The sequence below is a fragment of the Mytilus galloprovincialis genome, chromosome 7, assembly GCF_965363235.1.
Source record: "Mytilus galloprovincialis chromosome 7, xbMytGall1.hap1.1, whole genome shotgun sequence".
Classification (NCBI taxonomy): domain Eukaryota; kingdom Metazoa; phylum Mollusca; class Bivalvia; order Mytilida; family Mytilidae; genus Mytilus; species Mytilus galloprovincialis.
Window position 1 is genome coordinate 20741321 of NC_134844.1, and position 13186 is coordinate 20754506.

At 33.8% G+C, this 13186-nt stretch overlaps 1 protein-coding gene across 1 annotated transcript in view; it reads left to right on the forward strand.

Moving 5' to 3' along the window:
- Window positions 1-12835, forward strand: part of LOC143082507 (battenin-like) — a 28230-nt gene extending 15395 nt beyond the window's left edge. The window contains exons 12-15 of the mRNA XM_076258210.1: window positions 959-1078; window positions 6771-6881; window positions 7479-7644; window positions 8075-12835. Coding sequence (XP_076114325.1) covers window positions 959-1078; window positions 6771-6881; window positions 7479-7644; window positions 8075-8136 — 459 coding nt within the window. The 3' untranslated portion in view covers window positions 8137-12835. The remainder of the gene's footprint in view (window positions 1-958; window positions 1079-6770; window positions 6882-7478; window positions 7645-8074) is intronic.
- The last annotated feature ends 351 nt before the right edge of the window (window positions 12836-13186 follow it).

Here is a 13186-nt window from a genome sequence, read left to right on the forward strand (position 1 = left end):
CTTGGATTCATTTAATTTTGATTGGAATGCCATTGACAAAATTCAGTGGACACATTTAGAAAACTCAATTTTCTTTCTTTTTATTGGTCAATATATAAAAGGGTCCTAGAGATATATATAATGGATTTTGTTCTCTCATAGATCTTGTTGTATGTAGGACTTAGAGTCAGTATGCCTTGACAGGATGCCATTGGATATGGTACAGCACTAAGCTGTCTCTGTTTGTCCACTCTTTACCATGTTTCTCTGGCATTAAAAAGTAACTTATAATTTTGTTGTTATCATAACATTGACGTTTGGAAACTTACTGAATCCTTATTTTTTAAATCTTTTCTTTGATCTTTTTGTGTGATAATTTTCCATCTCAAGCTACTCTACTCAGAATGCCTTTTCTTAGTCCATCAGTGAGAATCCCGTGTTGTCAACGCTCAACATCATTGTCATTGCCAAAGAAAATAGTGAAAAACAGGGTTTCCTTTTGATGAGATGATGTAGGCGAGATAATCCCTTCTATTTTCAAAATAGTAGATAATCTCCTTTTAATTTACTACTGATACTGTCATTGGCATTAATCCATGAGAAATCAATGAAAATTGCAAGCTTACAATAATTTGTATAAAAATAAGAAGATAGGGTTTCAGTGCCAATGAGACAACTCTCCACTGGAAACCAAATGACCTAAAATTTAACAAATTTAGGTCACTGCATGGCCTTCAACAATGAGTAAAATTCACCTGCCATAGAAATCTATAAAAGGCCCACAAATGACTATTTAAACAGAAAACTAACAAACTGATTTTTGTACAAACAATCAAAGAAAATAAAATATGATACACAGTAACAAACGACAACCATTGAATTACAGGCTCTTAACTGGATGTTACAGTATCACAGTATCATTATGTAGATTTATGTAGGAAACATTTATAAATTGTTTAAATATTGTTTATGTTGACAGTTAGCTGCTGTTTACATGTTTGAGTATGTTGCACAAGGAAGTGCAGCTAAAGTGAGACCAAAGTCTGAATATAATAAAGGATGCCCTGAATTATATGCCAGCCTGTCATTGTGTTATCAGGTAAAGTTAAACCAAAGTCTGAATATAATAAAGGATGTCCTGAATTATATGCCAGCCTGTCATTGTGTTATCAGGTAAAGTTAGACCAAAGTCTGAATACAATAAAGGATGTCCTGAATTATATGCCAGCCTGTCATTGTGTTATCAGGTAAAGTTAAACCAAAGTCTGAATATAATAAAGGATGTCCTGAATTATATGCCAGCCTGTCATTGTGTTATCAGGTAAAGTTAGACCAAAGTCTGAATACAATAAAGGATGTCCTGAATTATATGCCAGCCTGTCATTGTGTTATCAGGTAAAGTTAAACCAAAGTCTGAATATAATAAAGGATGTCCTGAATTATATGCCAGCCTGTCATTGTGTTATCAGGTAAAGTGAGACCAAAGTCTGAATACAATAAAGGATGTCCTGAATTATATGCCAGCCTGTCATTGTGTTATCAGGTAAAGTGAGACCAAAGTCTGAATACAATAAAGGATGTCCTGAATTATATGCCAGCCTGTCATTGTGTTATCAGGTAAAGTGAGACCAAAGTCTGAATACAATAAAGGATGTCCTGAATTATATGCCAGCCTGTCATTGTGTTATCAGGTAAAGTGAGACCAAAGTCTGAATACAATAAAGGATGTCCTGAATTATATGCCAGCCTGTCATTGTGTTATCAGCTAAAGTGAGACCAAAGTCTGAATACAATAAAGGATGTCCTGAATTATATGCCAGCCTGTCATTGTGTTATCAGGTAAAGTTAGACCAAAGTCTGAATACAATAAAGGATGTCCTGAATTATATGCCAGCCTGTCATTGTGTTATCAGGTAAAGTTAGACCAAAGTCTGAATACAATAAAGGATGTCCTGAATTATATGCCGGCCTGTCAATGTGTTATCAGGTAAAGTGAGACCAAAGTCTGAATACAATAAAGGATGTCCTGAATTATATGCCAGCCTGTCATTGTGTTATCAGGTAAAGTTAGACCAAAGTCTGAATACAATAAAGGATGTCCTGAATTATATGCCAGCCTGTCATTGTGTTATCAGGTAAAGTTAGACCAAAGTCTGAATACAATAAAGGATGTCCTGAATTATATGCCAGCCTGTCATTGTGTTATCAGGTAAAGTTAGACCAAAGTCTGAATACAATAAAGGATGTCCTGAATTATATGCCAGCCTGTCAATGTGTTATCAGGTAAAGTGAGACCAAAGTCTGAATACAATAAAGGATGTCCTGAATTATATGCCAGCCTGTCATTGTGTTATCAGGTAAAGTTAGACCAAAGTCTGAATACAATAAAGGATGTCCTGAATTATATGCCAGCCTGTCATTGTGTTATCAGCTAAAGTTAGACCAAAGTCTGAATACAATAAAGGATGTCCTGAATTATATGCCAGCCTGTCATTGTGTTATCAGGTAAAGTTAGACCAAAGTCTGAATATAATAAAGGATGTCCTGAATTATATGCCAGCCTGTCATTGTGTTATCAGGTAAAGTTAGACCAAAGTCTGAATACAATAAAGGATGTCCTGAATTATATGCCGGCCTGTCATTGTGTTATCAGCTAAAGTGAGACCAAAGTCTGAATACAATAAAGGATGTCCTGAATTATATGCCAGCCTGTCAATGTGTTATCAGGTAAAGTTAGACCAAAGTCTGAATACAATAAAGGATGTCCTGAATTATATGCCAGCCTGTCATTGTGTTATCAGGTAAAGTTAAACCAAAGTCTGAATATAATAAAGGATGTCCTGAATTATATGCCAGCCTGTCATTGTGTTATCAGGTAAAGTTAGACCAAAGTCTGAATACAATAAAGGATGTCCTGAATTATATGCCAGCCTGTCATTGTGTTATCAGGTAAAGTTAAACCAAAGTCTGAATATAATAAAGGATGTCCTGAATTATATGCCAGCCTGTCATTGTGTTATCAGGTAAAGTGAGACCAAAGTCTGAATACAATAAAGGATGTCCTGAATTATATGCCAGCCTGTCATTGTGTTATCAGGTAAAGTGAGACCAAAGTCTGAATACAATAAAGGATGTCCTGAATTATATGCCAGCCTGTCATTGTGTTATCAGGTAAAGTGAGACCAAAGTCTGAATACAATAAAGGATGTCCTGAATTATATGCCAGCCTGTCATTGTGTTATCAGGTAAAGTGAGACCAAAGTCTGAATACAATAAAGGATGTCCTGAATTATATGCCAGCCTGTCATTGTGTTATCAGCTAAAGTGAGACCAAAGTCTGAATACAATAAAGGATGTCCTGAATTATATGCCAGCCTGTCATTGTGTTATCAGGTAAAGTTAGACCAAAGTCTGAATACAATAAAGGATGTCCTGAATTATATGCCAGCCTGTCATTGTGTTATCAGGTAAAGTTAGACCAAAGTCTGAATACAATAAAGGATGTCCTGAATTATATGCCGGCCTGTCAATGTGTTATCAGGTAAAGTGAGACCAAAGTCTGAATACAATAAAGGATGTCCTGAATTATATGCCAGCCTGTCATTGTGTTATCAGGTAAAGTTAGACCAAAGTCTGAATACAATAAAGGATGTCCTGAATTATATGCCAGCCTGTCATTGTGTTATCAGGTAAAGTTAGACCAAAGTCTGAATACAATAAAGGATGTCCTGAATTATATGCCAGCCTGTCATTGTGTTATCAGGTAAAGTTAGACCAAAGTCTGAATACAATAAAGGATGTCCTGAATTATATGCCAGCCTGTCAATGTGTTATCAGGTAAAGTGAGACCAAAGTCTGAATACAATAAAGGATGTCCTGAATTATATGCCAGCCTGTCATTGTGTTATCAGGTAAAGTTAGACCAAAGTCTGAATACAATAAAGGATGTCCTGAATTATATGCCAGCCTGTCATTGTGTTATCAGCTAAAGTTAGACCAAAGTCTGAATACAATAAAGGATGTCCTGAATTATATGCCAGCCTGTCATTGTGTTATCAGGTAAAGTTAGACCAAAGTCTGAATATAATAAAGGATGTCCTGAATTATATGCCAGCCTGTCATTGTGTTATCAGGTAAAGTTAGACCAAAGTCTGAATACAATAAAGGATGTCCTGAATTATATGCCGGCCTGTCATTGTGTTATCAGCTAAAGTGAGACCAAAGTCTGAATACAATAAAGGATGTCCTGAATTATATGCCAGCCTGTCAATGTGTTATCAGGTAAAGTTAGACCAAAGTCTGAATACAATAAAGGATGTCCTGAATTATATGCCAGCCTGTCATTGTGTTATCAGGTAAAGTTAAACAAAAGTCTGAATACAATAAAGGATGTCCTGAATTATATGCCAGCCTGTCATTGTGTTATCAGGTAAAGTTAGACCAAAGTCTGAATACAATAAAGGATGTCCTGAATTATATGCCAGCCTGTCATTGTGTTATCAGGTAAAGTTAAACAAAAGTCTGAATACAATAAAGGATGTCCTGAATTATATGCCAGCCTGTCATTGTGTTATCAGGTAAAGTTAGACCAAAGTCTGAATACAATAAAGGATGTCCTGAATTATATGCCAGCCTGTCATTATGTTATCAGGTAAAGTTAGACCAAAGTCTGAATACAATAAAGAATGTCCTGAATTATATGCCAGCCTGTTATTATGTTATCAGGTAAAGTTAGACCAAAGTCTGAATATAATAAAGGATGTCCTGAATTATATGCCAGCCTGTCATTGTGTTATCAGGTAAAGTTAGACCAAAGTCTGAATACAATAAAGGATGTCCTGAATTATATGCCGGCCTGTCATTGTGTTATCAGGTAAAGTTAGACCAAAGTCTGAATATAATAAAGGATGTCCTGAATTATATGCCAGCCTGTCATTGTGTTATCAGGTAAAGTTAGACCAAAGTCTGAATACAATAAAGGATGTCCTGAATTATATGCCGGCCTGTCATTGTGTTATCAGGTAAAGTGAGACCAAAGTCTGAATACAATAAAGGATGTCCTGAATTATATGCCAGCCTGTCATTATGTTATCAGGTAAAGTGAGACCAAAGTCTGAATACAATAAAGGATGTCCTGAATTATATGCCGGCCTGTCATTGTGTTATCAGGTAAAGTGAGACCAAAGTCTGAATACAATAAAGGATGTCCTGAATTATATGCCAGCCTGTCATTGTGTTATCAGGTAAAGTTAGACCAAAGTCTGAATACAATAAAGGATGTCCTGAATTATATGCCAGCCTGTCATTATGTTATCAGGTAAAGTTAGACCAAAGTCTGAATACAATAAAGAATGTCCTGAATTATATGCCAGCCTGTTATTATGTTATCAGGTAAAGTTAGACCAAAGTCTGAATATAATAAAGGATGTCCTGAATTATATGCCAGCCTGTCATTGTGTTATCAGGTAAAGTTAGACCAAAGTCTGAATACAATAGAGGATGTCCTGAATTATATGCCAGCCTGTCATTGTGTTATCAGGTAAAGTTAGACCAAAGTCTGAATACAATAAAGGATGTCCTGAATTATATGCCAGCCTGTCATTGTGTTATCAGGTAAAGTGAGACCAAAGTCTGAATACAATAAAGGATGTCCTGAATTATATGCCAGCCTGTCATTGTGTTATCAGGTAAAGTGAGACCAAAGTCTGAGTACAATAAAGGATGTCCTGAATTATATGCCAGCCTGTCATTGTGTTATCAGGTAAAGTGAGACCAAAGTCTGAGTACAACAAAAGATGTCCTGAATTATATGCCAGCCTGTCATTGTGTTATCAGGTAAAGTTAGACCAAAGTCTGAATACAATAAAGGATGTCCTGAATTATATGCCAGCCTGTCATTGTGTTATCAGGTAAAGTGAGACCAAAGTCTGAGTACAATAAAGGATGTCCTGAATTATAAGCCAGCCTGTCATTATGTTATCAGGTAAAGTTAAACCAAAGTCTGAATACAATAAAGGATGTCCTGAATTATATGCCAGCCTGTCATTGTGTTATCAGGTAAAGTGAGACCAAAGTCTGAGTACAACAAAAGATGTCCTGAATTATATGCCAGCCTGTCATTGTGTTATCAGGTAAAGTGAGACCAAAGTCTGAGTACAACAAAAGATGTCCTGAATTATATGCCAGCCTGTCATTGTGTTATCAGGTAAAGTTAGACCAAAGTCTGAATACAATAAAGGATGTCCTGAATTATATGCCAGCCTGTCATTATGTTATCAGGTATTGTGTAATAACTTCACTTCTACAACCAACGATAAATACATTTAAGGACAAGCAGATTTCCCCATAGGCACAATAAGTTAAGTTGATTCAACCATCAGATACAGAAGACTTTAATTTTATTATAAATTTATGTAAGAGTTGCATTTTTATCCAGGAATCTTGTTAATTACTATTTTTTTTGTTTATTTGGGTTTTTGTTTTGGGGATATAATTCATGAGGATTGGATATTTCACTTTCAGCAGAGAGCTATCTGTTTAATATTCATTTATACGATAACAATAATTCTGATTTATAAATTTCAATATATCAAATACAACTCTTTATTAGTCAATGAATGTGCATGAACTATTTGCCACTGAACTTTAAGCAACCATTGCCAACAATCAATTTTTAGCCTTACCATTCAGTAATATCCTGAACCAAGTTATCTTTTATGGAAATTCTCCTTACTTTCGATTTTGAACGTCTCCCCTAGAATAGCTTATGACTTCTTTATCTTTTGTTGTAGGCAGGTGTATTTGTATCCAGATCATCGGTACAGTTATTTAAAATCAAAAGAATAGAAATTCTGTCTGTATTACAACTGATAAACATGATAGTATGGCTGATAGATGTCCATGTAAGTTTCCAGTTCTATTAGAGGTTATATGTTTTAAAAAAAATGAATAAATACCAGGCAGTTATGATGAACTGGTTCTGTAAATTTGCAATTGATTTGTGTAACAATGTTTTCTTGTAAAGATGATTCTTTAACTACATGAACCATAGGATTTACTGGGAGACTTGTGTAACTTATTCCATGTGGTTATATTAGGATTCAAACTCAAATACTGGGAAACCTTTAGACTATACAATTAGTAGTATGTTGACACTATGATAGTTGTCTTCAGCAGGCCTGGCAGCAGCTTTAGCGTTCATACAAGCAGCAGCGACATTATCTCATTATTAACAGCTTAAAATTTATAATGTATGTTTGATAGCATTTACTTTCATTAAAAATACAGGACAGGCGAGACATTTTTGTGTGTCCACTTTAGTATCATTGATTTTGTTGTAAAAAAAAAGAAATTCATAAAACAGGGTATTTTTACAAAAAACGAAGAAAACACTTCTAACCGGTAACTATAAAAAAAAAAAAGAGTGGAATGATGTCCACTTTTAAAAATACTTTCTTTTATTGTCAACTTTAAACATCTTTATTATTTTTAATTTTCAGACCAAGTTTATACCTGTTTACTTATTACCAGCCTATATGATATATGTAGGTTTGTTAGGTGGAGCCTCCTATGTCAATATATTCTATCTCCTACTGAATGATGACAAATACCCAACCAATGACAGAGAGTTGTGTATCAACATTGCTGCTTTATTTATAACAGTTGGTAAGTATGAAGATAAGCGATATATTATTTAGTGCCACCTACCAATACATCACTGTTTTGAACACTTCAAAATGATGAAAAAAGGCTAAGAGTTATAGGGAAAGATGTATTTCACCTGCAATTTCTGCTGTAATTGTAAAAGTACAATGTTGACTATTGATAACTTTTATTTTTAAAATTGGGATTTCACTTCAGATGCTATTTATTCAAGTTTTGTAACATTTCATGAAGATTTGACAAGTATGTCCAAGTATATTATATCTAACTACATTATAATTCTTTTTGAAACTAAAATAATTATATAAACTAGTGTTTAACTTCTAAGTCTGCCTGCCATCCAAATATTTTCCATACAAAGTGTATGCACATTCTCAAAATATGTCAGTGTATTATGACATTTATGAATATATATTTTATTTCATTTTAACAGGAATAGTGTCAGGAACAGCTGTAGAAACCTTGTTATTCCAGACAGCATTGAAAAATGATTAGAGAAAAACTCAAGAGTAAAACATTCCATTAGTGTCAAATTCAGGGTTGTCAAATACTGTAAAATCAGAAATTATTTCAAGGTTTTATTAATGAGAATAATGGAACTCTCACAATAATGAGTGCATTTTGATATCTAGCAGATATATGATCATATATCTGTATGTTGCTTTTCCTAAAATCACAATTGTATAAGTAACATTTTTGTTCATTCTTCGGCAATCACAATTATCAAACTTGCATTTTTGTACATTTTTAACAATAGCAATAATACTTGCACACAATAATTTCTGGATTTGCAGTACATTTTTGATTTGAACCATGAGATTAATTGTTATGTACATGACAAAGTATTTTTATTTTTGTAATTTTTTATATTTTATTGAAAAATTGTGCAATATTGTTAATATATTAAAAATATGAAGCAAAACACATCCGTTATTTAGAATTAACTATACTTATTTCTGATTGACCATTTATGTTTTGTATTGCTGGTTGGTTTAAATATGTTGTTATTTGAATTTGAGTTATTTCTCTTGGCAGTGATGTTTAATTGTTAAAGATGTAAATGGTTGATTTTCTTATTTGAAACAAGTCTGATAAGAGATCAGTACTATCTTGTAGTGATGAAAAAATCAAAGCTTAAAGAAATTAAGATAGTTCAGAAAACAAACTTTTCTAAAGCTATCAGTCATTATAACATGTTGACTTTGACTGATTAAAAAAAAATTCAAAGTCGGGTTGTTGTCTCTTTGGCACATTCCCCATTTCCATTCTCAATTTTAATATTGGGACAAAAGGGAAATAACTCATGCAAAAATTGTGCCAATCAGAAACTTGCCATTGTTTATTTTAAGTATTTGTATGAGGCTATAACATACAAGCTATATTATAAATGTCATTTTTTGCAATGTTATTATAGAATTCTTTATGTAATTTGGAACTGACTTAGTCTAATAAATGAGACATTTACCACTTGTGTAACACAGGATAAGATTTTAAATGTTACACTAGGGAGTAAAAAAAAATATATTTCACTATAAAAGAAGCAGGACCTGCAGACCCTTGCTGAACATGTGTGTCATACAATTGTTTATGATACTAAGTTGCTCAATCGTCAGTATTCTATGTTATATTTTGTTATTATTGTCGATATTTTAAACCTCACTTATGCTCAGTTTAAAGATATTGAAAAAAAATGTCTATCCCTGTTAAATGAGCATAGAGCATGACATGAAAGAAATATTTCTTAATTTAGACTCAATCTCCACTGATAAATTGCAATTATTACATTATTGTATATGTAGAATAGTATTCAGAAATTATTGTTCTGGTTCTCTATTATCTTTCACTAAAGCACAATGTTATATACTGTGGGTTTTTTTATTTCTATTTGCCTTGTTTTGTATGTAAAATATGCTTGTTTTCCATGATAAGTTGCTTATTTTGTCACTCCAATATAGCAGGATGACATTGAATCCAACAAATTTTAAGAAGCTACATACTATTTGTAGTTCATAGAAAAATGCAATGAAAATTTCATACATATCCATTATATTGTAAGTATTTGATTAACAGGAACTTGTTATACCCCACGCAATGAAGTTGCGGAGGGTATAATGTTTTTGACCCGTCCGTCCGTCCATCCGTCAGTCCTGTTTCTTGTCATCGCAACTCCTCTCATACCACACAACAGAATTTCACGAAACCTTTTCAGATAATAAGGACATACTATGTAGTTGTGCATATCGACGGGAAATTGCGATTCAATTTTTTTTCTAGGAGTTACGCCCCTTTGAACTTATTTACTTTAATGTGCTACTGCAACAGTTTTTCATCGCAACTCCTCTCAAACCACACAACAGAATTTCACGAAACCTTTTTAGATAATAAGGACATACTATGTAGTTGTGCATATCGACGGGAAATTGCGATTCAATTTTTTTTCTAGGAGTTGCGCCCCTTTGAACTTATTTACCTTAATGTACTACTGCAACCGTTTGTCATCGCAACTCCTCTCAAACCACACAACAGAATTTCACGAAACCTTTTCAGATAATAAGGACATACTATGTAGTTGTGCATATCGATGGGAAATTGCGATTCAATTTTCTTTCTAGGAGTTACGCCCCTTTGAACTTATTTACTTTAATGTACTACTGCAACAATTTGTCATCGCAACTCCTCTCAAACCACACAACAGAATTTCATGAAACTTTGTAGATAATAAGGACATACTATGTAGATGTGCATATCAACAGGAAATTACGGTTCAATTTTTTTTCTAGGAGTTATGCCCCTTTGAACTTATTTGCCTCAATGTACTTCTGCAACAGTTTGTCATCTCAACTCCTCTGAAAACACACAACAGAATTTCATGAAATTTTGTAGATAATAAGGACATACTATGTATATTGACAGGAAATTATTATTCAATATTTTTTCTTATACAATTTTTTTTTCTTATACAATTTTTTTTTCTTATACTTATTTAATTTCTCCAATGACAATGTGGGGACGTGGGCTATCTCAGCGTGCTCACTAAGGTTCTTTAATTGAGCAATGAATCAGAAACTATGTCACATGGTTTAACATGAAGCCTGATTACAAATTTCAGGCAGCTATAATTTGAAGTTCCTGAGAAATATGCAACAGACAGATATACTGACAAGTAAAACTGTATACTTTGCTTCCTTCAGAGCAGTGATACATAATTAACTCTAACTTGAAAATGAATTCAAACTCCCATATGCATATTCGTGACAAAGTCTCTTTTTTTCTTTTGAAATTTCAACTATTATGTGAGTTGGTGTATAGAATGATTGTAATGTGATATGTCCTTCTGACTTTGACTTACATGGTTCATTTGTCAAACAGCAATATTTCATGGTTTTGTTTGTTATTCGAAATACGGTAAGCAATAATTGCATGGTGTAAATGTTGTCTGGCATGGTTTTTATAACCTTGACCTCATTTTCATGGTTCATTAGTTTATGTTCAATTTTTGTAATTATATTTCATTTGATATATGGGTTTCTTGCAAGGTCTACATGTCTGACAGACAGGGTTCATCTGACTTCAACCTCCTTTCATGGATCAGTGATACAGGGGTCACCACACCAGGTGAAGTAAGCAACAAAGTCACTCTAGGTCTCCCCACTTTGCTCTAGAGAAGCTCCAGGGAGAAGTTTATGTCACCCTCATTTTCAATAAAATACCCCTATGTCGCCTCATGATTTTTTGAGAAATTCTCTATCTAAATGTAAACGACCAATAGGTAATGAAATACAATTTTGTTATGTTTGTTTATTGTTCAACATCTTTGTAATTGAAAATTATAGATGGCACCATTTTGTTTTTTCAACTCTCATTGTTGAAGACAAGGACTTACTTCCTTAGCAATTGTCATGCAAAAATGATTAGAAAAATAACAAAAAGGTGCAGATTCTAAAAAAAAATTATTCTTAAAAAGTAAACATGATCTGTTGATTTTCCCTGAGGTCTCCCTGTTGGGCCCTCACTTCTCCCTGTTTGGCTGCCAGGGAGATGTCACTTCTGTGTGGTGACCCCTGGTGATAAGGGTAAGTTGGTATATGGATTCCTTGCAAGATCTACATGTTGGGCAGACAGGATTCATCTGACCTCAACCTCATGGATCAGTGATAAGGGTAAGTTTACGTGGTAAAGTTATTATCTCGGATACTATCAGCAACAGGTCAATTATATTTGGCATATGTGATGATTGTATAGTGTATATGCCCAACTGGTAATTTTATTTCATGTATGGTCTATTTGTTGGAACTATAAGCAATAGGTCAACTATAGATGGTGTATAGAATGATTGTTATGTGATGTCATCCAGCAGGTTTCATCTGACCTTGTTCTAATTTTCATGGGTCATTTGTAAAATGTTATGGAATAATTGCATGGTGTATATGTTATCTGACATGGTTTATCTGACTTTAGTCCTTGACCTCATGTTCATAGTTCATTTGTTAATGTTCAACTTTTGTAATTATATTTGGTATACGAGTTCCTTGCAAGGTTTTACTGACTTCACCTCTTTTCCTTATTACTTGGTCAAGTCAATTTCTCGGGCACTATAGCAATAGGTCATCTATTTTTGCAGTATGGAATTATTATGAATTTCAAACGTCGACGTCTGACTAGCAGGTTTCATTTGTCCATGACCTCATTTTCATAGTTCATCTGACAATTTATAGTTTTTGTGGTTAAGTCTATATCTTCGTTTCTTTAAGCAATAAGACCACAACATTAGGTGTATTGTATGATTGTAAGGTGTACCATTGCATGTCCTGCTGGTAGGTCTTGTTGGACACTGACCTTATTTTCAGGTTTCATCAGTCAATGTTAAAGTATTTTGTGGTTTGATCTTTTTCTCTGGTACTATAAACAATAGGATAACTGAATTTGATATGCAGAATGATTGTAAGGTGTTCATGTCTGCCTGCAATGCGTCATCTGACCTTGACCCCATTGTCATGAATCATCAATGTTAAGTAACAGTGAATGAATACTGATAAGAATCACATATATTAAGGATTCTGACAAACATAGAAAAAGGGAAAGCTTTCAAATTTTTATTTAGTTGACTGGTTTTATAGGTGCTCAAACAAACTGTGATATACGAATACTGTAAATTATGAAACAAAGAAGAACATAATAAAATATCCAAACTGTATTAACTTGTTTTTGTTATATTTTTATCAAGATATACCATTGGACTAGAATTGATCAGAATTGGATTTTTTTACATGCAGAAGTCCAATAAAAGAAAGGCAAAAGATACCAAAGGGACATTAAAACTCAGTCAAAAAATAACTGACAACACCATGGGTAAAAAACAAAACTGATAAACAACAGAACACAAAACACAACATACAAAACATAAGACTGAGCAACAAACACTCAGGTGCTCTTGAAGGGTAAGCAGATCCTGCTCCACATGGGGCACTGTCAGGTTGCTCAAGAAGACATTACTAAGTCATAAAACTTGTGTCTGATCTATTTGTCATTTTAAACAAGAAAAATA